The sequence below is a fragment of the Amphiprion ocellaris genome, chromosome 4, assembly GCF_022539595.1.
Source record: "Amphiprion ocellaris isolate individual 3 ecotype Okinawa chromosome 4, ASM2253959v1, whole genome shotgun sequence".
Taxonomy (NCBI): Eukaryota; Metazoa; Chordata; class Actinopteri; family Pomacentridae; genus Amphiprion; species Amphiprion ocellaris.
In genome coordinates, this window is record NC_072769.1 from 6,528,267 (window position 1) to 6,553,020 (window position 24,754).

A 24,754-nucleotide genomic window follows, 5' to 3' on the forward strand; every position below is an offset into this window, starting at 1 on the left:
ATCTCAAGCATCTTTAGATGGATCGCCATGTAAGTTTGATTCCAATATTATATGCTATATGCTTCTCTTTATAATGGGCATGACAATGTCACATTATAAATGTGTAGATTGTCTCACTGCTTGTCAGCTATCAAGTAAAATCTTTGGCCTTAAATCCTTGGTGATTTCCTTAGAATCAGGTGCAGACAGAAAAAGATAATTATTTTCTAAAGTGGACTACAGACACCAAACTTTTCCTGAAGGGTGTCCAATGAAGCAAGTATGACATGGCAAGTATTTTTTAACACAGGTGTATAACGTAATTTTAAGTCACATCACATATTCAGCATGATGCATTGACCAGATAGATAGATAGATAGCTAGATAGACAGACAGATAGATAGATAGATAGATAGATAGATAGATAGATAGATAGATAGATAGATAGATAGATAGATAGATAGATAGATAGATAGATAGATAGATAGATACTAGAAATTTCAAACAGTTTCCACAAGGATCACGAGCATAAGTTTAACACTAAAGTTCATCAAATTTCCGTTCAATATATGTCAAGGCATGAACATTTTAAACTAGTAAAATCCCACCATCCTAACAGATCTGTATGTTTGGTCATGAAAAAGTTATGTTGATGTCATAACTGATCTAATGCAGTGACAATTTCCAAATGATACAAAATTACATGCAAACCAATGCTTTTATTTCTGTGGTGCAACTTGTTATACCTGCTCAATCAGTTATAAAAGTTTAATGAAAATAACTTTAAAAAAAAAAAAGACCAAGTATTCCATATTGAAAACTATGTCATATGTTTTGTTTTGTAATATGGTGACATGCAACTACATGTAGTTCAGAAAATATCACTGTTTGACTTTTACGTTATTATTATTTTTGTTATGTATTCTAAGATTGGACTGCATTTCAGTTTATAATCAAACTCAATTTCAATTAGAGAATATGATGAAAAATAACAGGGAAGAATTCTGTAGTTTTATCTTTAGTAATTCCTGATACTGTTGTTCAAACATCAAGCTAAAATTTCATATATATCTATATTTTACCTCCAAAAACTGCAGGTAAATCAGAGATGGTTGAGCAGAAATTGTTCCAAAACTGTGATGATTTGAGATGCAATGACCCAATAATAAAGACATTTTCACTGTAAATTTGGAACAGAAAAGGTGAAAAGTGGTGCATGAAGGTTCCTGAAGTTTAACGAGTCAATCCCCAGTGTTAAAATGAACTCATAGGTTGAAGGTCACTACAGGCTGCTGCTCTGCTCTCTAGGAAACTTAGAATAATGGCCAGTGTATGCAGAGGGCGTGGCTTTGGCTTGACGTTTTGATTGACACGCGTGCAGACCAATAGAACGGCGTCATATCACTTAGGAGGGGCGGGGCGGACGGTGAGCGATGTTTCCTTCGGGTTTCGGGTTTAGAGCAGTTGGGGTTAATTTCCGCTTGGTCGCGGCCGTTTATATAAAACAGCATTGAGCTCTTCTGTGCCGGACCGCCGCCGTCATGTCCAACAACAATGCCAGCAACAACTTAATTATCGCTCAGAGGGCCGTGAAGCAGCTCCGGTTAGAGGCCAGTATCCGGAGGATCAAGGTACGAGCCCCTCAACACCGGACACACAAACACGGAAGACCGAGCTAACCTGCCGCTGAATGGCGGAGACAAACTACACAAACGACACAGTGAACTCTGTCCGACATATACTCAACAAGTTGCTCCACAAAGTTACTTACGACACACTTTAACTGGTTTCTGGTTGAGTCAACCGCAACGACAAGTTATGTCAGTTACTCACTGAGCGTTTTAGTCAATCCTAACCACGTTAAAAATATCAACGCATCGACTGAAGTGGCTCGTTTTTCGCTGTTAAACCTGTTTGTGTTACTTATCTGAAATTAACAGGTGACTTTATGTCCTAAAAAAGTTACACAGCAGACACACCCATTCGTGTAAATGCGCCGTTGCTTGCAAATGTTATGCAAAAAAAAAAACCAGCCAGTTAGTTGGTGTGGGTAGTGAAAGCAGGCAGGCTGTGTTGTGTGTTACCAGTACTGTACATGTGTTTGCACACACACGCCATATGTGTCTCTCTGCAGGTGTCCCAGGCTGCTGCTGATCTGAGAAACTTCTGCATGCAAAACGCCTCCAAGGACCCTCTCCTGATGGGGGTCCCTTCCAGTGATAATCCCTTCAGACCCCCCAAGTCCTGCTCCTTGTTCTGAGGTAGGCCTGCCGCTCCGTCCAGGACACCGAGGCTCCAGAGTTAAAGGTCCCATATGGTGGTGGTGGGGGGGCTGTCAAGATTTTAACCCTCTTGTTTGTCCTCATTTACAGGAAGCAAAAAATATTGTTTCTTTGTCTGAAAAAAATCCAAAAATTCAGCAAAAAAAATCCCCAAATTTCTGAAAATTTGCAAAACCTTCAGGAAGAAAATTCCAATAATTCCTTAAAAGTTTCCCTTAAAATTTTTATTTAAAAAAAAAAAAAAAAATTCCCCAAATTTGTCAAGAACATTCTTGTAAATATTTTCAGAAAATGAGTAAAAATCTTCAAAAAAATCCTAAAAATATATAAACCTTCTAATATTTTCTTTAAGAACATTCACAAAAAAATCAACCAAAATCCAGAGAATTTCGCTGGATTTTGGTTGATTTTTTTTGTGAATGTTCTTAAGAAACATTTTTAACATTTCTTTTTTTTCCACCAAATGTAGGCATCAGAAGTTTCACTATGACAATATTTTTTCCCACCACATTTTTAAACTTTAAAACAGGTAAATTTTGACCCGCAGGACAACATGAGGGTTAAGACACTTGCTTTATGCCCCCACCACAACTAGTTGTCTTCCAAGCTTCACAAACTAGTAAGAATTCGATCCAGGTGTTCTGTAATCCCTAACTAACCCATAGTCAACCAGCTCAGGCAGCATATTCGTCCTAAGAGAGACAGGGAACCGCTGCTCATTAGTTTTCAGAGCAAATTTCAGAGAGAATCTACCTAAAACAAGGAGTCACAGTGAAATGAACCACTTTTGCACTATTTTGAGCTGAAAAGCTGAAACACACTCTCCAGGAACATGTGAGACTTTGATGGATTTGATAAAAGAGGCACAGTATGGGACCTATAAGTTATACAGTTAAATGTACAGTTTAATTCACAGTGAAGGAATTTGATGCCACCTTCACGTTAGTCTCCGTTGAATTCAATCTGTAGAGCCCCAAAAGCCGACAAGAAGTTGTATGCCTTCTTCAATCAATTGCATACAAGTTTGGAGCTGCAGAACAGCTAATTTTCGACATGCTTTCATCTGCAAATTATTCTCATTAATAATCAAATCACATTTTTCCAAGATGATGTCCTTCTCAGGTCCCTCTCAGGTCATTGACTAACCCTCTGAACCATGTTTACGTTACGTTTTTATTCAATGTGGGCTCATTTTTCACTGCAATATAAAGTCCTACAGCTCTGCAAACAGCATAACCATGGATAGAGCTAAAAAAACTCAAAAATGTCTTTTGTGCAGCATAGCAAAGTCTTAATGGCATAAATAATGGGAAAAAAAAGATGAATATCTCTAATTAATTAAATGGAAAAAATGGAATTAATATGTACAGTGTTTTACCAAGTGCCCACTGGTGTTACCTATGCATGGTGATTCTGCGTACTATGGATATTTTACTACTTACAATTTGAATTTGTTACCATACCACTTCCTGTTGTCCCTGAATTTTTGTCATGTGACTGTTGGGTACAGCAAAGTCACTGACAGTTGTTCTATTGTGTTTGTGCAGTTTCTGACTCTGATAAACAGTGTAATTTTTGTTTTTCAACATAATATACCTTTCAAACTCCCCAATAGGTTTAGCATTTCAGAGAGGAAAAGCCCTGAAAACTCCTCTTTGTACTTCAAAGTTACATAATTTAGAGTTTTTTTGAGTCTGTCAAAGTAACCCCTCTCTGACTAAAGATGGCCTAGATGTCATTCTACACTGCTGTTCTCTCTTTGTCTTAGCCATGCGTTTCAAACTAGAAACTAATTATGAAGAGGAAAAATGAGAGAGAAAGCCTCACCCTGCAGGTTTACAGGATTGGTTTCTTAGGTTTGTTTTGTGTGAAAACCCCAGAAGTCTGAATCTATGTTTGTGAGATCTGTGTCATCACTACACTGTAGCTTTAATGTGGAGATGTTTAGACATAGCACTGACTGCTTATTTTACTAATATGTTTTCTAGCATAAAAAACACTGTATGGATATGTTAACAAGGTAAAAAAAAAACAACTTGATTTTCACTAGAAGTGTGCTTTACGTTAAGGCAGACGATATAGAGCCACAAAATAATTGTACATGTTCTTTACTTGACATCTTCAGTTTGTGTGTAAAAATTGTAAAAACTAGCAAATCTTCACACTGGAGAAGCAAAATGATTTAAATGATTATCCAAATAGCAAAATAGCTCCTGTTTAATTTTCTTTCCGTTGACTTAGACTGATTGTTTGAGCTGCAGTTATGTTGCTAATTAAGAATGCTACTTCTGTTTGTCATGCTTCAATAGGCATTATGTTGTACTGGATTTGTAACATCGATGCTTGAGAACCCATAGCTGAAGTCAAATTTCCACCTTTTATCTGATGATCCTTTAGCCAAAATCAATCTAAAGCAGTAAGTAAGAAGGCTTTAATCAATACTTATTCCATTTGATTTAGTGCCAGACTTTTGGTCATGAGTTGGGGCTTTATCTTGTCATTAGTCTTATCTCATCTTGACTACTGTAAAGTGGTTTGCTACCTCCATGGCTCAGAGGAATACACTGCAAATGGATCTCAAACAAAGCACCACTCTGCAAATGGTCGTTGTTATGAAACAGGAAATCTTACACAGCACCAGTGGCTTATTTTTAGTTCATATGGAGCATTATATGGAAGTGCTCCTGCTGTAAAGTTAAGCAAATGTAACAACCAATGTTGAGTTGTCGCTTCTGGCTGATTAGGCGTCTGTTAGGGTTGAAGCTGGGTGGAGTTCTACAGGAAGATATTAGATCAGGCTTTTTCCCATCAGACATTTTGACTTGTCATCACGTGAAAAATGCAAGTATTACTAATAATTTTAACAATGGTTCTGTTTTTTTTCAAGCGTCCCAGCAAAGTTTATGATGTAAAAGTGAGCAGTCATGTTCTGCCCATAAAATGGAATTCAACCATCATTAATGACTTTGAATAATTAGATTTTAGCTGAAGCCTTCCCTTATTTCTTCTGCTTTTCTGTCTACAGCAACATGAAACATGGAGGATTTCAGAATATGTCTGTCGAAGGCTTTCCTCACTTCTAACTGATGTCACTGTAGATCTACCAGCAGCTCCTCTTGGGATGATGCACACGAGGCTGATGGGTTCGGGGGGTAACTGGTCCGCTTGTTTGCCAAAACTAATGGTCTCATAACTCCCATCTGTTACATTAAAGTAGCGCCACACTCTACACGTTCAAAAATGGAGCAGAAGATGTTCTAAGAAAAAAAATGTAAATGTTCTAAAATGTTCTAAGACACAAACTTGACTAATGATTAAGCCGTTCTTGTGTGTACTTAACATGTCCAGCGTTGATTTGACTGACTTAACAGTGTCTGTTTCCAGTCTGTGAGATTCTGCTCATGTTAATGGCACCTGAAAGACTAACTTCCCCTTCTATTTTTGGTGGCAGATGGAAAAACAATCAAGCATTAATTTAAACCAGGTGCTGTTACAGAATATTAATATTTTATCTTATCTATATATATCTATATATCTATATCTATATATCTATATCTATATCTATATCTATATATATATATATATATATATATATATATATATATATATATATATATATATATATATATATATATATATATATACACACACACACACACACACTCACTCAGTTGGCAGTTTATTAGGTTCACTTTTCTAAGATTAATGCAGTCTCACGAACCAGGCCTGCAGTAAGTCACCCCTCATCAAGATTATAATGTCCAGTTTTTGTTTCTTCTTAACTCCAAGCAGTCTCTAGGTGTTTTGCCACTTTTTCAGTCACTGTGGGCTCATTTTTCAAAACAACATAATGTCCTGCGCCTCTGGAAACAGCACAACCATGACTAAAAGGACACAGAACTTAAAGATATCTTTTCAAAGTCAAATTTCTTTGCCTTTTTTAATTTAATTTTTTTTTCTTTTTTTACAAAAGTAGAGAAAACCTTGAATTAACATGTCTAACAATTTTCCAAGTGCCCATAGAATTTAACCAATACTGGGGGAAAAAAGCTTTGCACCTGCAGTTCAGCAGGAAAGTCACAGAATTTTTATTACGCGACTGTTGGTTGCAGCTCAGTTAGTCATGGCTTCACAGTTGCGCCAAGGAAGACAATTTTCAGTTTTTAACAGAATCTGGTATGACCATATGATCATTTTTTTTTTTTTTTTGCATTTTTTAAAAAAAGAATAAAGTGATCTTTATTAAATCTGACTTTAAGCTTAGATTTTACTAAGTTTCCCACCAAAACAGCATGGCACAGACAGGTAGTTCAATGATAGTCGGAAATCTAAAAGTGCGACAGTTCTTTCCATTTTCAGTTTCTGGCTGTGGTAAGTGGTGTAATTTGGGTGATTTTTAATTATTATCATTATTATTATTTTAAGCACAATATGCCCGTAAAACCTGCCGGCGGGTTTTGGGATTCAGAGGTTTAACTGTCTTGGTAGGGCAGCACAGTGGTAACATCAGACTGCATTAATTTTAGCTAAGTGTACCTAACACACTGACATCCAAGCGTATATACACTATGTTTCGTGTTGTGTGCCTTTATAAAGCACTACAGACATAAGAGTATGATTTTACTGTGCACGTGGCCAACAGACCTACTGTTAGCTTTTCAGCTAAACTGATTGGTGTCTTAAATTACTCCTGTATACTGTGGCAAAGTTTTTAAAGGTGTTACTATTAATCTGATTTACGATAACATGGTACAGACTTTTACTCTGCAGTTCAGGGTATGTGATTGTAAACTTTTATCCCGTCCTTTTTCTGTATATATTTAACAGCCATTTAAGGTGGCTTTTATTAGCTCATACATGTCCCTGTTTTTAATTTAAGTAAATAAAAAGGAAAAAACACACATGAAGGCCTTACACTATTTGGATAGTCATAGCATATTCAATGTATGTCACTTTAGATTCACAAATGCTCATATCTCTGTTCAAATCCTTCAATGTTGTTTGTATTAAATGAATCATGCTGCAGTGACTTGTCGCATTGTTTTCCACACTGGAACCATGTTCAAATAAACCAAAACCTTTGTTATGTTAGTCTGTATCTTTATCAACTTTGCTACCGTGGGCAATCTTTTAAGAATTAAATCACGTTTCCCATAAAATGCTGTGTGCTATTATTGAATATCTTGAATTCTGCTGAACAACATCAGAAAATAATGATTTCACAGTATTCGTTTTGAATGTGTGACTTGTTGTATGACCCCTGGGCCTTCGGGTTTTGTATTGTTGCCATCAAAATACTTGCGTATGAACTTTAGATGCTAATTAGCAGACATCAGTATCTCCAACAAAGTCATGTGTGAGCTGCTGAAATTAATCTGCTTCATCAAATAATACACTATAATGTGTATCTGGTCACACGTCAGAAATCTGCAGGATATCACTAGAATCAGTACAAATCAAGACTGATTTAATAATAATTGCAAATATCTGTAAGAAAATTGATTTTAAAAAGTTACCAACACGTTTTCTCCTTTAATGCTCCTTTAAAGGAACTTCAAAGTCAGTGTGGGTGACACCACATGCTGTTAAGATAATAATTTTAGGACTTTCTTTTTAAGCCATCTCAATAAAGCTCACCTAAAGGTAATCAGTGAAGCCTTTAAGTGTGGGAGTGTCTCAGGCTTGCTCCTCCCATCATGGATATTTCTTTTAAATTGGCGCACAACATCTTCAGAAACCCACTTATATGAGAAGTAACAGCAAAACTGAACCTAAGTTTGAGGCTTTTAGGAGGCAGTTTGACTGAAGAGCAAAGTCCAAGCTGCAGTCTAACAACCGTCTATTGTCAGTGATAATTAGCAGAAGTGCCGTCAGCTGTAAATAAAAGAGGCAGCATCTAACTGAGGAAGTTTTCTGCTCAGGTAAGGACGTGTAAAACAATGCACTGATGTGTTCATCATTTCAGGAAGGAAGAAAAATGTGTAAATATTGTTGTGATCCTAAAATACACACCAGTTAGGTTTGTATATGTGCAACATTTCTGCCTATTGCTGTGATTGTAGGGCCCAGATGGCTTCCAGGTTTGGCCAGAAGAGAGCTGGAAGATGCCAGGAGTACTCAGGTAATGGCGTCCTTGTTCACCGAATTTACGGACACACCTTCAGATCATAGAACCTGGAAAATCAATCCATTCACACCTGTAGTCATAGCTTCCTTTTCTCCTAATTCACACCATATATCTGTGTTTAATTCAGCATTTTCTTTTGTGTTTCTCTGATATGCTGCAGACTCCTACCTGCTGAGGGATCCTGGCCTCAATCCTTTGCATGAGCCTCTTCATGGCACCTCCTGGTGGGCTGACAGGGAGGGGCAAAGAAACCAAGGAGACTTACTGAGGGTGGGTAAGAAGTAACTGAAAGAAACCGATTAGTGCTTAAAATTCTGGGTGAAAACTCAACTTTTATGTAATAGGAGCAGCTAAAAGAGATGGATGAACACATGGCCAGGCTTCAGGAGATGCTGAGAAGGGAGCAGGCCAAAGTAAGCTGTAAGAGAGGATACTATCTGAATACCTCCATGCTGTTGCCTCCCCTTCTCAACAGCATGTCTCCTCTTGGCAGTGCACCCGTCTGCAGCTGCAGTGTAGCCAGCAGGAGGCCGAGCTGCGACATCGAGAGCTGCACAGCAACAGATTAAAGGAGCGGCTATCACAGCTGACTGACAGACAAAAACTTAAAGGACCCTGTGAGACTCAGTCTGTCAAACCCACAGAATAAGATACACATATCCCAAATATATCCTAAAGCTTTCTATCTCCTTGTATTCTACTGTTTAGCCATTGATGTGTTGAACTTTCCACCTGGAGGCAGAGGCAAAAGAGAACAGCCAATCAAACCATTCAGGACCACTGCAAAGTATGTCGCCGGTTTGTTTCCGTGCACTTTTTGATCTTTACGCTTCATTCTCGTCCTGCGTCTAATTCTCACTTGCTTTCTCCAACTGGCAGAAGGGAAGAAGCAACACTGCGTGTGATGCTGGAGCGCAGAGAAGCAGAGCTCAGAGAGGCGATGAAGCTGCGACACAGCCTCACCACTTTACTTCATGCACTCAGAGTCGACATGGAGCAGGTCAGGATGCAGCGAAAAGCCTTTTAACTAAAGACCGTGATTGTTAGGAACAGACATCACCAAGCAAATCTACTCAAAAAGGGTGATGGTGAAAATCAAGTTGGTAGCATGTCTATATGTTGGGCGGTCTTAAAAACAGAATTAGACTTCCAGATTTTTATACGTAGCTGCAATAATCAAAAATCTAACACTATTTCTCAAAATATACTTGTACAATCATTTGATGATGAAATAGTTGCTGATTATTGTCTGTTGATTTACTAAATGTTTTAGATTTCATTTTAACAAAAGTATACTTGTATAAAAGCTGGAAATTTGCAGGCGAGTACGGAATGCACATAATGTCTCGGTGGCTCTTACGACTCTATAGCATCTGTATTCATTCAAAAATCAAGGTTTTCACATGTGAACAGGTATATATGTTGCTTTGTTGTACTGGAAGAAAGATTATGAGCGAAATTATCAGAATTTCTACCTTGACACTGCAGTGTACTGATTAACGCAAAAAAGAAATAGGGACTGAATATATCCATGCATTCTAGGGGAAGTATTATGTTTTTATGGAGGAAAAGCTTTTAAGTATGCAATTTCAAATACAGGAAGTTGAGTTTTTAGGGATTACATATACCATATACCACATGGTCTTTCAGTAGCTTTGAATTCTAGAAAAGTAGAGTTTTCATCCAGGTTTGTATGGACAACATTGGGATTAAAAGTACATTTTTGACATGGGAAACATTTGACAAAATTGGCAAACAAGGCCTTTTTTAGTAGCTGTTTTTGAACTTGAATGCTCACTGAAATATTAATTTAATGAGCACAGTGGGTAGGACATACACCATATAAATGCAAACGATATGAATGAGTTCACAGTTCAAATCCTTGGCAACCTGCACCTTTACTTCATGCCTGGTCTCTTTCCCAACTTTTCCTGTATCTTTTCACCATCTGATAACAGCAAAAATGCCCCAAAATAGATACATAATTAAAAACAACATATCCGTTAACATGGATGTGTTAAATTTCTCTGAAAATACAAACATCTACAGTTCAATGGCAAAATCCATCTGGTGTTGAAGCCTCTAAAGCACCTAAATCCGCTGAAAATGCTACAAAAAGACGGTTGTATAGGGATCATTTTGTTACTCAAGATCAAAAATTAACTTTTAATCTTGAAAGTTGCAACACTGAACCCAATGCTCTTCTTTCTGCACAACAAATATGTGTAACCATGAATTTAAGACCCTGACAGACTCTGTGGATTTGGCTCAAGAAGGAGACAAAAGGTTGGATCAAGCTGAGGTAGCACTTGGTGAACATGTGACGGGTGGAGTCATCCAGAGTTGGAGGCAGGTGCAGATTAGACTGCAGGATGTGCTGTCTGAAGGTACACTCCGCATTAAACTATCTTTCAAACAATCCTGAGGCACATAGTTTGCAAGAAAACTACAAGTGTTACTTTTTATTTATACCAAACCAGTGTCTGACAAAATCTGTTGCAGGCCAAACCGCTGCTGGTACCGACCACGACAAGCTCCTGGTTCAGCTGGAAACTGAACTGAAAGAGAGTCAACAGCTTGTCAGGTTACAACAGCAGCTCCTGCAGGTAAAACTCTATTTTGCACCCACACACTTTGTCATGTGGGCTTTACAGAGTTTCAGATGTAGCAACATTACTTGTGGCTTCTTCCTGTAGGACAGTCTTGCCTCACCCATCCCATCTGAACTAGCCGATTCCTACTTTTTGGAAGAGTGGGAACGTCTTCAGGCCCAGTGGGCAGAACTGGATCATCAGAGGAGGACTTTTGAGAGGGAGCGGCAGTCCTTCACTGATGCTGCCATTCGACTGAGTCATGAGGTGAGAAGAAAATGAGGAAGAGACTATGTTTTGAAGGATTATATGAAGGAGTGGACCATTTTGTCATGCTGCAAGTTAAAGGAGCAGCTTGTGAAGTAAACATTTGCTAAAAGCACCTTGTACATTGCACATTTACAACCTTTTCCTCACACAAAACAGAACAGCATTCTATCCTAAAATCCTGCTTTTTATTTTATAGGGCAACTTGACTTCTCCTTCAGCTTCTTAAACGCATTTCACCTCATGTAAAAGGTTTCTTCAGTTCTATCTACCTGATGGGTAGTCCCAGTTATATACTGTCAACCCCATGATTTGAGATGTTAGTGGTGATGGTCATGATATATATCTGGGACTGCCTATCAGATGGTAAAAACTGAAGAAGTGTTTGACAAGCGAAATGTCTTAATAACCTGAAAGAGAAGCCCAGTTGTTCTCTGCACTATTAAAGCAAAATAAACAAAAAAGTGGTGAAAATCTGGCAGCAAGGGTGCTAGAAAAATTTTTAAAATGCTGGAATATTGTAACCTTCAAAAATGGTAAAACCTGTGAATATAACAATAGCAAATGTCTGTAAAAAGATATTTTTTAGCTGGTTTAAATATAGTAAAACTATGTTGTTTTATGGCTGCACATGGTAAAACATGATTTCCATTTTTTTGTATTTATTTGATGTTACATGTAATTGTACAAGACAGGTCAAATCTTTAAAATACCGGTGAAAGTTTTTCACAAATTTCAGTCCTTAATATACAGAACTATGTTATCAAATCAATGCAAATAATAGGAAAATAATGCTGTAGTTTTGCTGATTTTATATAGAGTGAAAAACTGGATAATTTTACAGTCAAAGGTTGTAAAAGAATGACTTACTGTGTGTAAATATACAGATTTTTTTATGTTAACATTAGAAAAACCTTGGCCTGTCTTACATGAATCCTTTTTTTCAGTGATTTTACTAGTTATCTGCAATTTAACAAAACGGAGAAAATCTCTAAAATAACAGTTCATAAAAAATAAAATAAAGTATTGAATTATTTAAAAATGAATAAAAAATTTGATTTGAGGATTAATTTTAGGAATGCTTTGACCTGGATGACATAGGATGTACGCACACAAATTTTAACTGTGCATATTTCATTGTTTGTATGTACAGCGCCGGGATTTTGAACAGCAGAAGGCTGCACTTGTTAAGCAGCAGTATCTCTGTGACTCGCCACTGTTTGGAAAAGGAGGAGCAACAAATGACAACAGGAGGGAAAGCACTGCTCTTAGTGAGTGAGGATGATTTTTACTCCGGAGCCACGGCAGAGTTATGCGACGATCGGCGTTGGTCCGTCTGTGTGTCTGTCTGTCAGCAACTTTACTCAAAAACAGACTAATGGATTTGGGTGAAATTTTCAGAGAAGGTCAGACATGACACAAGGACCAACTGATTAGATTTTGGCAATGATGCAGCTTATAGTTTGGATCCACGGATTTGCTTAAGATTTCTGTATCATTGAGAGATAGCGGCATGGCATCACTGTAACTGTGACAACAAGTGAACACTACATCAGCTGCCTGCTGACGGTCACATGATTGCGATCCTACTATAAATCCACTGTTGCAGATTATCGCAACGGATGGACTTAACCATCCAAAATGATACAAGGAACAATTGATTAAATTGTGAAGCTGTTCCTGAGTCCCATCAATTCCCGCTGTCCGCTACATATTTAGGTCACTCGATACGGTATCCGTACATAAGTACACATGCATAACACACACTCATGCTCAGCACAAGGTCATTTTGTTTGTGGGTACATCTATATTAAATGGCCACATTCTGTAGTGCCGTGATTTCTGCCATGAATTTTTTTCAAGATTTTAGCCATCAGAAATGATACGACTGAGTACGACCAAGCAGCCTTGGCTGAGTACTGTGCTCTCTGAGTGCTTTTCTTGTTTTTTTTGATGTGGTGAAATAATTTTACTCAAAATCTTCCAAACTAAATACATCATTAGTATTTGTCTCCAGATTTTTCAGGTTTGGGCCCAAACAATATATCTGGCTATCTTCCGATTTCGCCGTCATCTGCCGGGTCTGGGATCACAGCTGATCCTGGATTACATCAGGGGAGAACCAGAGTTCAGACCCCCAGTACTCCTGAGCTCTACTCTGCCTTCAATCTATCACACACCTGCAGGTCAGTAAAGACTTGGGTTTGACAGCAGGTGTTATGTCCAGTTTTCTTAGCAGTGTTTCTACACCGATCAGCCACAACATTAAAAAATACCTCCCTGATAGTGTGTAGTTCCCCATCGTGCCACCAACAGCTCTGACATGTTGGGGTGTGGATATGGGACCTCTGGGGGTGTCCTGTGGTGTCTGGCACTGGGTCTTGCAGGGTTTACAGATCAGGCATGCTATTGATGGCCGATCAGATTGGTATCTTGGGGGTTTGGAAACCTGGTCAGAACTTTGAGCTCTTAGTCATGTTCCTGGAGCCATAACAAAGCAATTTTTGCCAGTGAGGTGCAGGACATTGTCTTGCTAGGTGTGACCAATGGTGCCTTGGAGGCTAGTACATGTCAAACTAACATCCTTGTGAATACTAGTAACCCATGTTTCCCAGCAGAAGATTGTATTGTAACGAGAAGATCAGAGTTTCTAATATTTGGTTTTATTGGTTGTGGCTGATTGGTGTATATTGTATTGCCTGTCATACAGACCTAATATGATACAAAGTGGTGCTTTTAGAGCTGTGTTTTGTTGTTCCTAGCCTGCCTTTTACTGAAATGATAGTAGAGATGTGGTTCTTTGGTGCTCTCCTGTGCCCCGTCGGCACTTTCACTGACTTTTATTGAATGACTTTCTGTTTATACCGTACATTTCTTTCCTCCTTGAGAAAGCTTTGCTGTTACTACAGCTGACTTGGATTTAATCTTCACCTCATAACTGCTGCTGCCATTTTGCCATCTCCTGTTCATCTCTCCTCCTTCAGATCCAGAGTTGTTGATCACCATTCAGAGACATGGGATGATGGGCTTGACGGGATAGTGGACACACCTCAGGCTCCACATGTAGACTGGCCATTTTACTACAATACCGATGACGTGCAGTAGCAGCGAGAAGCACATTGTACTTTCAATTTCACTTTTTAAAATAATCAATAAAGACTAATTGTATTTTTAATCTGTTATTTTTTTTCACATAGCCATTTACTGTCTTATTGAAAGATTTGCGGACACGTGACATTGCAGAAATAGGCAGGAAATGAGCAGAGAGAAAGAAAAGTGATATGACTACTTTTATGAAAATATGTATATGTGGTGAAATCTCTGACAGATGATACATTATTTTATTATACATGTAAAAATTCACCAGATTAGTTGTAACACTGCAAAGATTGAATATTTCCTACTTCATGTAAACATTTTTTTTTTTTGCTTACTATCACACTAAATCACATTTTGTTTGTCAATCTTTCTCTTTTGGTAAAACCATCAAGGTGAAGGACTTCAAATGTCTTAGCACACTTTAGATTTAAATAGAAGTTTCCAATAATCCTCCTGAGGAGCTGAACTATGGTACAGACTTTCATCTGGGCCCTTGCCCTCTCACATACAAACTGAACCTGCTCAGTTTGAATCCTCTTATGATTATTCCTGTTGGGCTGCACAAAATATTGTTTCAGCAGTGATCACAATAGTCCCAATACAAATTAGCTCAAACAACAACGGTTTTGTTGCATGGTACAAACGGAAAACTCATGGTTCCCGTTTTCCATGACTGATCTAAAAGAAAGGTCTATCTGATGGAACATAATTTACTAAGATTTTTAGCATTTAAAAAAAAAAAAAAACAACAGTTTGTTGACATTCAAACTCAATATCTATGTGGTCTGAATTCCCACATACAGAATATGTAATTTCTAGGGCCTCTAACAGAATATTTTTACAGTGGTCTGGATATTGGATCATTTTGTTCATACTGGAAGGAAAAACCTGAATAAATGAGTAGAGAAACAAAATGCAGATTCTCCCACATAGCTGCACTGCCTGGTACAATTAAGCAGTTCGCATCCAGTCATGCTCTGGAGCAAGCAGTCCAGTTGAGTCTGATTTTGTAAAAAGATGGAAAGAGGCAAAGATCTAAGTGACTTTGAAAGATTGTTGGGGAACGAATGGCAGACGTCTAGTCAGACAGGAGACTGCTCCACTGGTTTCAGTAGAAATAGTGACTGATCTGCATTTAGGTTTGTGGGAAAGAATTGAATAAAGAGGGTTAGAAACTGTTGTCGACAGCACACATTTGATGACTGATGCTTGTGTGTTTGTGTGATATGAAAAAAGAAAAAGACTAGCAGCTCTTACTTAGGTAACTGAGAAAGTAAGATATAGACCGTCAGTGAGAACAGTCTATGTATTATACAGCAGGCTGCAGTGTGTAAACCCCTAATTAAAAAGATGTATGCACATTTTAGTGTTCAGTAGTGCAAAAATCATTTACACTGGTTTTGGAGATTTGGAAAAAATATAATTTGGTCAGGGCTGCACAGTGGCGTGGTAGGTAGCCCTTTCACCTTACAGCTAGAAGATCCCCGGTTCACGTCCCGGCCTTCCTGCGATCTTTCTGCATGGAGTTTGTATGTTGTGCATGTGTGGGTTTTCTCTCGGTACTCCCACAGTCCAAAAATATGCTGAGGTTAATTGTTTATTCTAAATTGCCTGTAGGTGTGAGTGTGACTGTTTGTCTGTATATGTAGCCCTGTGACAGACTGGTGATCTGTCCAGGGTGTCCCCTGCCTTCATCCCAAATCAGCAGGGATAGACTCCAACCCCCCCGCGACCATTATGAGGATTAAGCAGTGTATAGATAATGGACGGATGGATGATTTGGTCAGATAAATCATCATTCATCATAGTGAGTGGAGGTTATATGTACACTAAGAGAGAGCTACAAGCCGGAATCCTTAGACTCTACTGTTATGAAACATTTTGCACATGTGGATTGAGTCCAGGCTGCACAGTGTTTCAGTGAATAGCACCATCGCCTCACAACCAGAAGATCCCTGGTTCGCATCCCGGCCTGGGATCTTTCTGTGTGGAGTTTGCATGTTGTGTAGGGTGGGTTCTCAGGTTTCTTCCCACAGTCCAAAAACATGCTGAGGTTAATTGGTGATTCTAAATTGTATGTGTGAATGTGAATGTGCTTATTTGTCTCTATGTGTAGCCCTGTGATAGACTGGTGAGCTGTCCAGGGTGTCCCCTGCCTTCACCCCAAGTCAGCTGGGATAGGCTCCACCCTTCACAACTTTACAGAGGATTAAGCTATGTATAGCTTATAGGACTGAATCCTGTTGTCTCCATGGAGGGAAGAATCCCTGCAAATCAATACAAAGATATTTGGAGTGATCAAACTGAGACATTGTCTTCCATCCAAAAGGCATCAGGGGTCACCAGATGGTTTTGTTAGTATGAAAATGATGTGGATTGTAATCGACGGTCTTGACATTCTCCAGATCTGAACCAATCCGAACAACTTTAACAGATTTTGGACCAAATATTGGACAGCGGTAGCCACCACCATCAAATTTCTTTTGAAAGACTGGTGTTCCTCCCTGCAGGGGAGCTCCAGAGGCTTGGACAATCAATACTAAGACCCACTGTAGCTGCTCTTCAGACACAGCAACCCCTTACAAAGACACATAAAGTAGTGTTTTCCCCTTTGTCACACCTCTGCACGTCAAATCAAATTTGATCACTTTGCTTTACTCGTGTAAACATATAATATATGCAAGACTCAAAGAAGACTTACAGAAACATCGTGACTAATTAAAACTCAGAGTGGTTTGTCAATTTGAAAGTGCTCATTAACCCTTTGATGCACAACATGGGTCAAAAGGGACTCAAATCCAATGGGAAATGGGCATTTCCTGACCCACACTGCGCGTCAAAAGTTCACGAGGCATCATCCAGCTCTTGATTGGAGCAAACTGAGACGTGCACGCGTTGGTCACGAGCTCCCCTGCTTGGCTGCTGCATTCTGAGGACGAATCCTCCGCTCACCGCTTGTTTTCAATTAGTAATCACAGCTGTTTTGTGCGCGCCTGCCACCGTTTCCAACGTCGTTATTTCAATGTCAACAACTGGACTGCCACACTGAGAGTCTGACACACCTGACGGGGCGACATACAGATCAGGAAGTACGACGATGAACGGCATGGTTTGGGGACTCTCATCACCTGCCGCGCATCATGAGTCAGTCCGAGAACAAAAGTTTCCAGCCCTGGAGGGACTACATGGGACTGTCTGACACCGTCAAAGAGATGCTGAGCCGAAATGCAATTTCTAATTCCTCTCTGAATGCACCCAAACCTTCCCATTCGGAATCGGGTGATTGGGCTCTCGTGTCTGGCTTCTACGCATTTGGCAAAAGTGACCAAGAGGCAGACAGTGCGCCATATTTTCAACCAAAATCTCCACTCCGAGGCAGCTTGGATAACCAGCACCCAGATGATGGTTTGCGTCCAAATTCCGCTCCACCAGTAGTAGATTTGAAGCCAAAATCGACGACTTCCAGGGGACCAAAAGAGCGCAAGAAGGCGACGCGCTTCAAAACACCCGAGCCGCCAGCGTTGCCTGCGTCTCCTGAGCGCATGTTCTGCAGCTTCTGCAAACACAACGGCGAGTCCGAGCTGGTCTACGGATCCCACTGGCTGAAGACCCAGGCAGGAGATGTTCTGTGTCCCTACCTGAGGCAGTACGTGTGTCCCCTGTGCGGAGCCACGGGAGCCAAAGCTCACACCAAGCGCTTCTGTCCTAAAGTGGACAGCGCGTACAGCTCCGTTTACGCAAAGTCCAAACGCTGAACCAACAGGTGGGAGGTTGCAAAGAGACACTACTTATGAGGCGGAGATATTTTTCAGTAATGAGTGGGGTTTTTTTTGTTGTTGTGTGTTTTGGTTTACTTTTTATTTGCATGCTTTGTTTGCTTTGGAGCCTCCAGTATGGCTGATTGCACTTGTTTTGCAGCTGGTCTCGTTGTCAGCCTGCTTCACCTGCGTCTGTTTGGATCATGGAAGTTAATTTAAAGAGAACGACTGCCAGATGTTATGTATGGGAGGAGAAAAAAATGTATGTTTTGTTTTGCAGACTTTTAAAACGTGGCCAACTGATGTCCATTTTCATAATTCCTGTCCATGCATTGAAGGATTATAACACTATCTGTGCGTTTATACGACGTGCAGCCATCAGAAACAACTTTACTGCGGCATGTAAACATCATGTGGCCATGTCAGCGTTTTAAATTTTTAAAATGAGTGTCTTGTTCTGAGGTGTGCAAGTAAATACTAGTTCTTGATGCATGCCATTTTATTTTCATTATAATCTATGTGGCTCTTCTAGTGGAAAACTAATCGAAAGTTTTCTGTGTGAATACTCTAAAGTTATGTCCATATTGACCAAATCTGTGTTTGTCTTTTTGTCATCACTCACTTCATTTAAAGTTATTTGGCAGAATTTATGAGCAGATTTATCTCTAGGTGAATCACTGACAGTTTTTAACACTCAGATTACTGACTGAACGAACTCCACTCAGCTTTATTTGGAGACAACCAGAACAAAAAAATTAAACTGAACACTCCAGCTTTGATGAGTGAAAATATAAAATATTTTAAAAAGTGCCTTCTTTACCCATGAACACTTGGGGCAACCTATCAAGATCAGGATGTCAAGCACAGGATGGAAATCCTCAGTGTTTGGAGCTCCTTGAATTTTTGCTGCCACGGCGCAGGTTCTCCAGCTCTCGATGAGCAGCCATGACCGTTTGACTAGAAGACAGGTTAAAGGACAACTGTGGGTTTTCAGTTTTGTGAGCAATCAAATAACTTTTAAAAAAAATATTTGACATCACATGGGAGATGTATAGGGAGGCTGAAGTCAAGGGTAAGTAAATCAGATATGGATGGGGAATGTAATAATAGATGAATGGATTATTAATATAAAGTGTTGCATATTTCCTGCACTTTTAGACGCACAATAGGGGTTTATCAAAGCAAATTTCTAACTCCCTTAGTCTTGAGCTGAACTCTTCCTAATCCAAACGGACATTTTGCCAGCACATTAGATCGCTATTTTTCATTCGTATTGTTATTACTAGCAGCCCCTTAAATCAGACAAACCTCAGTCTGTCTCACACTTGCATATTTTATTCTCTCATTGATTCATAGTTATGTTTCAGATTTGCTGATCTATGGAATTTCTGCTCCAAGCAGGGCAGCAAGGTGGTGCAGCACTGTCACCTCAACCTTTCAGTACCTCCCTGAGGTTGTGTGAGTTTTCTCCGGCTTCCTACCAAAGTCCAAAGACATGTACAATATGGTGATTCTAATGAACAAATCCCATAGATGTAATTGTGCATGGTTGTTTGCTTCTTTGTATTTGCCCTCTGATGGCCTGGTGATCTGTCAAGGGTTACCCCGCCTCTCTCCTAGTGCTAGCTGGGACAGGCTTAAACCTCCCTGCTCTTCTACAGATTAAAGCAGGGATAGTTTATAGATGGATGAAACCCATTATAGCATTTCAGCTATCAAACTCTCAGTAATTTGGAGGTTTAAGAGTGGATCTATAAAACCCTAACAGTATCAGATAATCTGGGCTGAACACTCGGTCAGATTCAGGTTTCTCTGATTGTCAGTCGTGGTGAAACGGGTGAAGCGACTGGATACTCCTGTAGTGCTAAACTGGGACAATTCTAACCTTAAGTACTAACTTTTTAATTGCTGTAAAAGTTGTGTACATAATACAATAACCTTCAGCTTAATATGAATACTTAGCTGCATTTGTAATTGTTAGTAAGGGTGGTCCTGCACCTAACTGTTATTTTCGTTAAGTACTTGGTTAATTGTTCCGTGTGTAAAATGTGAGAAAACAGTACAAGCACCCATTACAAGTTCAAATAGACAAGTCTAACTAGCAATTTTCTTCAAATAAATGACTTAAATTTCTACGTAACTGCTGTAAAAGTTGTGATGTTCTCACACTTCAACTGTCCTCATAGGTCTTAACCAAAAGTGGTCCTCACAAAAATACCAAAACAAGCTGTAGGAAGGAATACTTCAAGGTGACAAGTTTTGGTATATGTCATAGGCATGAGGATGGAGGAGAGACTAGACAAGGAGGCTTCCAATAGAGAAACAAGATGAGCCTTAAATCTACAGCTAGCAAAGCTGACTACACAGTCCAGCCAATCAGAGCACAGATGAGTGTGAGGAGGACGAACCAACCAATGGTACTAGGAGTCAAAACTTCAACTTTGGGCAGATAGAAAAGGAGGAGGTGAAGAATACAGAGGAAAGTTAGAAAAAACTGACAAAAGAAGTAAAAGAGATGAGTAAAGGAGATATTAATCTACTAACTTCAGAGAAGAAAGTTCTCTGATGAGTCCAGAGATCAGGTCTGAAGCATCTTCATGGCTGTTTGAGGAATCAGACTGTTCTTTCTCCATCATCTTCTCCTCACTGAATGAAGAGAAAGTAAAATATTAAATACATAAGTAAGAGGTGCTTAACCTTGTTTGTTTACTTCACAAGACTCCTAAGATAGATTGAGTATGTCAGGACATTTTCTATGTTAAAAATGTCTTCCTCTGGATCAAAGTGGAACAGGCAACAACAAGAAGAAAGCAAACAATGTAACATCTGACTACACAGCAGGTTAATCTGTTTTTTGCTTAAATAAAATATATACTCTTGTTTACAATCTTTGTATGTATCAGGTGAGGTACTGTTTCACATACAGTAGAGACTACAAAGCCCCTTTTTCAGACACTGTCAGATTTCTTTTGGGATTTAACCTTCTTCCCTATTTTCTTACATCAAAATGATGGTGTTCAGCTGCGAGTCCGACACGTAATCCAAGCATCCAGATGGGCTGCCAGTGTCTCTGGTCTGAGTGTTCTCAGCGTTCATAGTGGAAGAACCAGCAGAAAGTTCGTCATCAGGATCACACTGTGAGCAGCAAAAATAAATCTACAATTTAAAATGTACTCAATACAATAACCTTCAGCTTAATATGAATACGTAGCTGCCTTTGTAATTGTCATTTATGGTGGTCCTGCACCTAACTGTTATTTTCATTAAGTACTTAGTTGATTGTTCTGTCTGTAAAATGTGAGAAAAAACACCCATCACAAGTTTAAACAGGACAAGATAATGTTGTGAAATTGTCCTTTTGCATTGCACAACTGAGGGATATTTAATTAACATAAAACTAGAATAAAAAGCAGCAAATCTTATGAGTCATACAAGCAAATATCTGAAATTTTCCTCAAATAAATGACTTAAATTTCTACACGGTTGTGTCTATGATTTTCTGCAAATTATCTAATTGTTTAATGGTTTTAGCACTAACTTACAATACTTATATTGCTAGTGCTGGCATTTTATTTTGCACACTGCACAATACTACATAGCACATGGATGACAATTCGATAACCACAGGAAAACCTCACAATGGAGAGGAAATTAGGTTTTGAGCACTGAACTGAAAGGTACTAAAGAGCTTATTTTCTTAAACACAATAGCAAAGTGACCCCTGATTTTAGTTAATTTATCTGACAGTCTCAGCAAAAACTCAATAAGCTGTTCTAAATTGGTCCCTGTTATTGGGTTTTGTGTCTCCACTCACATTGTCTTTCCTCTCTGACACACTGGGTGTCACTGCAGCCTCACAAAGCTCCACAGAGCTCCAGTTAAATCCTCCTGACTGGGTGTCTGCTTCTTTAGCTCCATCACCACCCACTGCTTCACTAGTTTTCTCCTTCTTCTCGTCTCTTGTCATGGTCACACTATTGGCCAGAAGAAGGGCAGCATTGATGGCATCCTGGTTTTCACTCTCCTGTTTTGTGTAAAAAATGATGGCAGAACAAGAGTCGACTTCTGTTGAACCATCTTCTCCCATTTTACTTTGTTTTTCAGGTATTTCAATCAGAACCTCAGCTGTGCTTCCTCTGAGTTCCTGCTGCTCCTTGTTCCCCAAACGCTTTCTCTCTTCTTCCTCCGCCAGTTGATCTGACCCTGAGCTACCGGTTGGTTCTGGATCTGGCATTGTGCCTCCTGCAGCCTCACAGCTTCTTGCCTCTGAGCAACCTGGATTGCACATAGTACTGGTCCCATCTGAGACAGTGGCAGTGATGAGGACTTTGGTGTCTGTGCTGTGTCAACAAACATCGTTAGTGTCAAAGAAGAATGCAACAAATTACTTTTACTCCTGTTACTGCAATACAGTATCTGTTTTTTTGTTGTTTTAAAGATGTGACACATCACTGTCTTTTGGAGTAACGTCACTGTTTTCCAAGTGAAATTTCAAAGTTTTTACCGAAGTAATGTCGTTGATTAATATTAAATTTCATCTATCGTAGCGGGAGAGACTACTAAAGTTTAGTTATATGCTTATTCTGTGTACATTTTAATGAGCAACACTTTAGTATTTTTTCATGTATTCATAGGTCAAATATAAATAATGTAACAGTGCTAGAGTTAGACATAACACACCTCTTTCCACCGTGCTTGGTGTCAGCTATGAATCTAAAGATGGACCATATGACTCTCACCTGTCATCTTCTTCACAGTGACAGGACTGAAGCTGCAGCTCCGTCTCGCTCTGCTCTGTGATACATTCTGCCGGGATGAATACAGGTGAGGGTGGTAAAGGGGGTGAAGATTTATTCTCATCCAGAGCCACAGGGTCAGTTATGTTATTACAAATCTCTTTCTCAACTCTTTCCATTCCATTAGGCCCACTTTCACGCTTCTGAATCAGTAAAAACTGACTTCTTTCCCTCTCTGGTAGACCGCACATACCCATCCTTCGCTTCTTTTTGGCTGGTAAAACCGCTGCTGCCTCCTTTGTTAGTTCCTTGCCATCATTCATGCACATGGTGCTGGGTTTGCTGTGGTTGGTTTCTTGATTTTCCTCCAAATTACAGCTCTCCTTTCCACCCGGCTTCTTCTCCAAAGCAGCTGTACTGAATCCACCGCCCTCTTCAGTGATTGACAAGAGGAGTGGATCACAACATGTTTGATATGGTGATTTGTTACGTTCCTCTGAAGCTTTTTCCTCCTTGTTCTTTCCACTGTTGTTGGTATCATTATCAGTATCTACTTTAAAGCCCTCCAGCTCAGAACCATTCTTGGGTTTGGCGACACTGGTCTCTTTTTGTCCTGTAACTGCCATATCTGTTAAGTAAACACTTGCTGCTTCATGTATTACTCCTGCATGCTTCTCTTTGATGGAGTCATCTGGTTTCATGAGATCTGACTGTTTTACTCCCTCATCTTGTTGATTTGTAATCATAGCACATTCCTGTAGAGTAGACTGTAGTGGTGGAGAAGCAACTTCTGTATTATCTCTTTCAATGGCCTAAAAAAAAAGACTTGTCAAATATACTAAACAAAAATATTTCAGCAGTTGTAATATTTTACTAAATTCAATCCATTCCTTTTAACATAGGACAGTACGTATTTGTTGTTCCAACGCTACCACAGAATGCATGTCATGACACAACCAAGTCAGCACTGTACTGGAAATGATAACAAGCAGATCAAGAGGGAAATCATGGACTAGAAATCACAAAACAGTAACACATCTGTGATGCATAGAGTTACTAAGGTTTTCAGTGCTGCTTGTGGAATGTTGCCCAGCTCTTCATAATGGACTTTTTTAAAAGCCCCACCTAAAAGGGTGTGGACTAACTCAGTGGTTGAGAATTTGTCACCGGTTGCGCAGCTCTAAAGCTTCTTATGCACACTTGAGATATTTTATTTTTTTTTTACCTTTTTTCAGATTCAGAAAAGAAGACTATTTTCATGTCGCATTTAGATTTTTGATCTGTGTAGTTTGGCTTATTGTAATGTAAATGTGGGTTTTGTTTCAGTCACCTGCATTACCTGCTGATGAAGAGTAGCTTCAACATCATCAGTCAGGGAAATTTCATCGCTTGGACATTTCCTCTTTCTTGACCTGAGTGGCCGAGGCTCAGGTGGAACTAAGTCCTCTAAAAACAAAAGGATCCATTTGATTATTTAAAAGGGACTCATAGCCAATTGGGGTTTAACTGATGCTCTCAAAATAATTATTTTAAATACACTAAAATCAAACAAAATTAGTAAGCTCATGAGTTGTAAAAATAAATCAAATAATCAACACTATGTATGTTCAGCAGTTAAGTTCACTCATATGACAATAGCATATCCTTTTACCACTGCTGTTGCTCTTTGCTTTCCCTTTGGCCATCTCTCCTTACAAAAGAATGAAAAGAGATCAACTTAATGAAAGACAGCAACATGAAATGTCAGAAAGCTAAACTAAAGCTACCAAAAGTGCTGTTTCTCATAGTTATGGTTGCATATGCATGGTTAGCTTATAGTCAACTTATTGTTTAAAATATTTATCTCTGAGCAACAGTCAATTCAAAGTGCTTTACTGGCATAAAAGTTTCAAAAAAATGTTGTAAAAGTATCTAA

The 24,754-nt window shown here is 39.2% G+C and overlaps 5 protein-coding genes across 9 annotated transcripts; 3 read left to right on the plus strand and 2 right to left on the minus strand.

Moving 5' to 3' along the window:
• Positions 1–1,414: 1,414 nt before the first annotated feature.
• On the plus strand, positions 1,415–7,352 carry si:ch211-286b5.5 (uncharacterized protein LOC100003596 homolog). Its single transcript, XM_023275278.3, has 3 exons — positions 1,415–1,610; positions 2,114–2,240; positions 5,287–7,352. Exons 1-2 carry the CDS (start codon positions 1,521–1,523, stop codon positions 2,237–2,239), a joined length of 216 nt encoding a protein of 71 aa, XP_023131046.1. The 5' UTR covers positions 1,415–1,520; the 3' UTR covers position 2,240; positions 5,287–7,352.
• A 155-nt stretch (positions 7,353–7,507) lies between these two features.
• si:ch211-286b5.4 (afadin- and alpha-actinin-binding protein B) lies at positions 7,508–14,421 on the plus strand. Of its 5 annotated transcripts, none has more exons than XM_023275294.3 (13): positions 7,508–8,242; positions 8,324–8,382; positions 8,549–8,658; positions 8,733–8,801; positions 8,882–9,005; positions 9,097–9,175; positions 9,268–9,388; positions 10,631–10,775; positions 10,891–10,994; positions 11,085–11,246; positions 12,400–12,517; positions 13,264–13,432; positions 14,231–14,421. In XM_023275294.3, exons 2-13 carry the CDS (start codon positions 8,331–8,333, stop codon positions 14,349–14,351), a joined length of 1,374 nt encoding a protein of 457 aa, XP_023131062.2. In that variant the 5' UTR covers positions 7,508–8,242; positions 8,324–8,330; the 3' UTR covers positions 14,352–14,421. The 5 variants fall into 5 exon arrangements, with proteins under 5 accessions (XP_023131062.2, XP_054866154.1, XP_054866153.1 ...); XM_055010179.1 differs by having other exon boundaries at positions 7,508–8,182; XM_055010178.1 differs by having other exon boundaries at positions 7,508–8,382.
• Positions 14,422–17,203: 2,782 nt separating this feature from the next.
• Positions 17,204–18,696, plus strand: nanos3 (nanos homolog 3). The gene is given in 2 exon segments (XM_023275259.3): positions 17,204–17,465; positions 17,467–18,696. Coding segments are annotated over 2 exon segments (657 nt in total). The 5' UTR covers positions 17,204–17,442; the 3' UTR covers positions 18,101–18,696.
• A 145-nt stretch (positions 18,697–18,841) lies between these two features.
• si:ch211-286b5.2 (uncharacterized) lies at positions 18,842–22,437 on the minus strand. The gene is made up of 4 exons (XM_023275258.3): positions 21,918–22,437; positions 21,105–21,238; positions 20,648–20,749; positions 18,842–19,060 (listed from the first exon to the last, which is right to left on the minus strand). Exons 1-4 carry the CDS (start codon positions 22,389–22,391, stop codon positions 18,982–18,984), a joined length of 789 nt encoding a protein of 262 aa, XP_023131026.2. The 5' UTR covers positions 22,392–22,437; the 3' UTR covers positions 18,842–18,981.
• Positions 22,438–22,700: 263 nt separating this feature from the next.
• LOC129348772 (uncharacterized) lies at positions 22,701–24,522 on the minus strand. Its single transcript, XM_055010132.1, has 3 exons — positions 24,491–24,522; positions 24,179–24,285; positions 22,701–23,651 (listed from the first exon to the last, which is right to left on the minus strand). The coding sequence occupies exon 3, from the start codon at positions 23,583–23,585 to the stop codon at positions 22,839–22,841; it is 747 nt and encodes a 248-aa protein (XP_054866107.1). The 5' UTR covers positions 23,586–23,651; positions 24,179–24,285; positions 24,491–24,522; the 3' UTR covers positions 22,701–22,838.
• Between the last annotated feature and the right edge of the window lie 232 nt (positions 24,523–24,754).

Bases quoted from the DNA above. Each gene is read 5' to 3' on its own strand.
- si:ch211-286b5.5 (XM_023275278.3), top strand. From the start codon at position 1,521: ATGTCCAACAACAATGCCAGCAACAACTTAATTATCGCTCAGAGGGCC. The intron at 1,611-2,113 runs GTACGAGCCCCT...GTCTCTCTGCAG, and splicing joins CCAGTATCCGGAGGATCAAG to GTGTCCCAGGCTGCTGCTGA.
- si:ch211-286b5.4 (XM_055010178.1), top strand. From the start codon at position 8,289: ATGTGCAACATTTCTGCCTATTGCTGTGATTGTAGGGCCCAGATGGCT. The intron at 9,006-9,096 runs GTGAGACTCAGT...TCTACTGTTTAG, and splicing joins ACAAAAACTTAAAGGACCCT to CCATTGATGTGTTGAACTTT. The intron at 9,176-9,267 runs GTATGTCGCCGG...TCCAACTGGCAG, and splicing joins CCATTCAGGACCACTGCAAA to AAGGGAAGAAGCAACACTGC.
- si:ch211-286b5.2 (XM_023275258.3), bottom strand. From the start codon at position 22,391: ATGTGCAATCCAGGTTGCTCAGAGGCAAGAAGCTGTGAGGCTGCAGGA. The intron at 21,239-21,917 runs GTGAGTGGAGAC...TGCTGCTCACAG, and splicing joins TGTCAGAGAGGAAAGACAAT to TGTGATCCTGATGACGAACT. The intron at 19,061-20,647 runs GTTAGTAGATTA...CCTGTCTTCTAG, and splicing joins AGAGAACTTTCTTCTCTGAA to TCAAACGGTCATGGCTGCTC.
- LOC129348772 (XM_055010132.1), bottom strand. From the start codon at position 23,585: ATGATTACAAATCAACAAGATGAGGGAGTAAAACAGTCAGATCTCATG.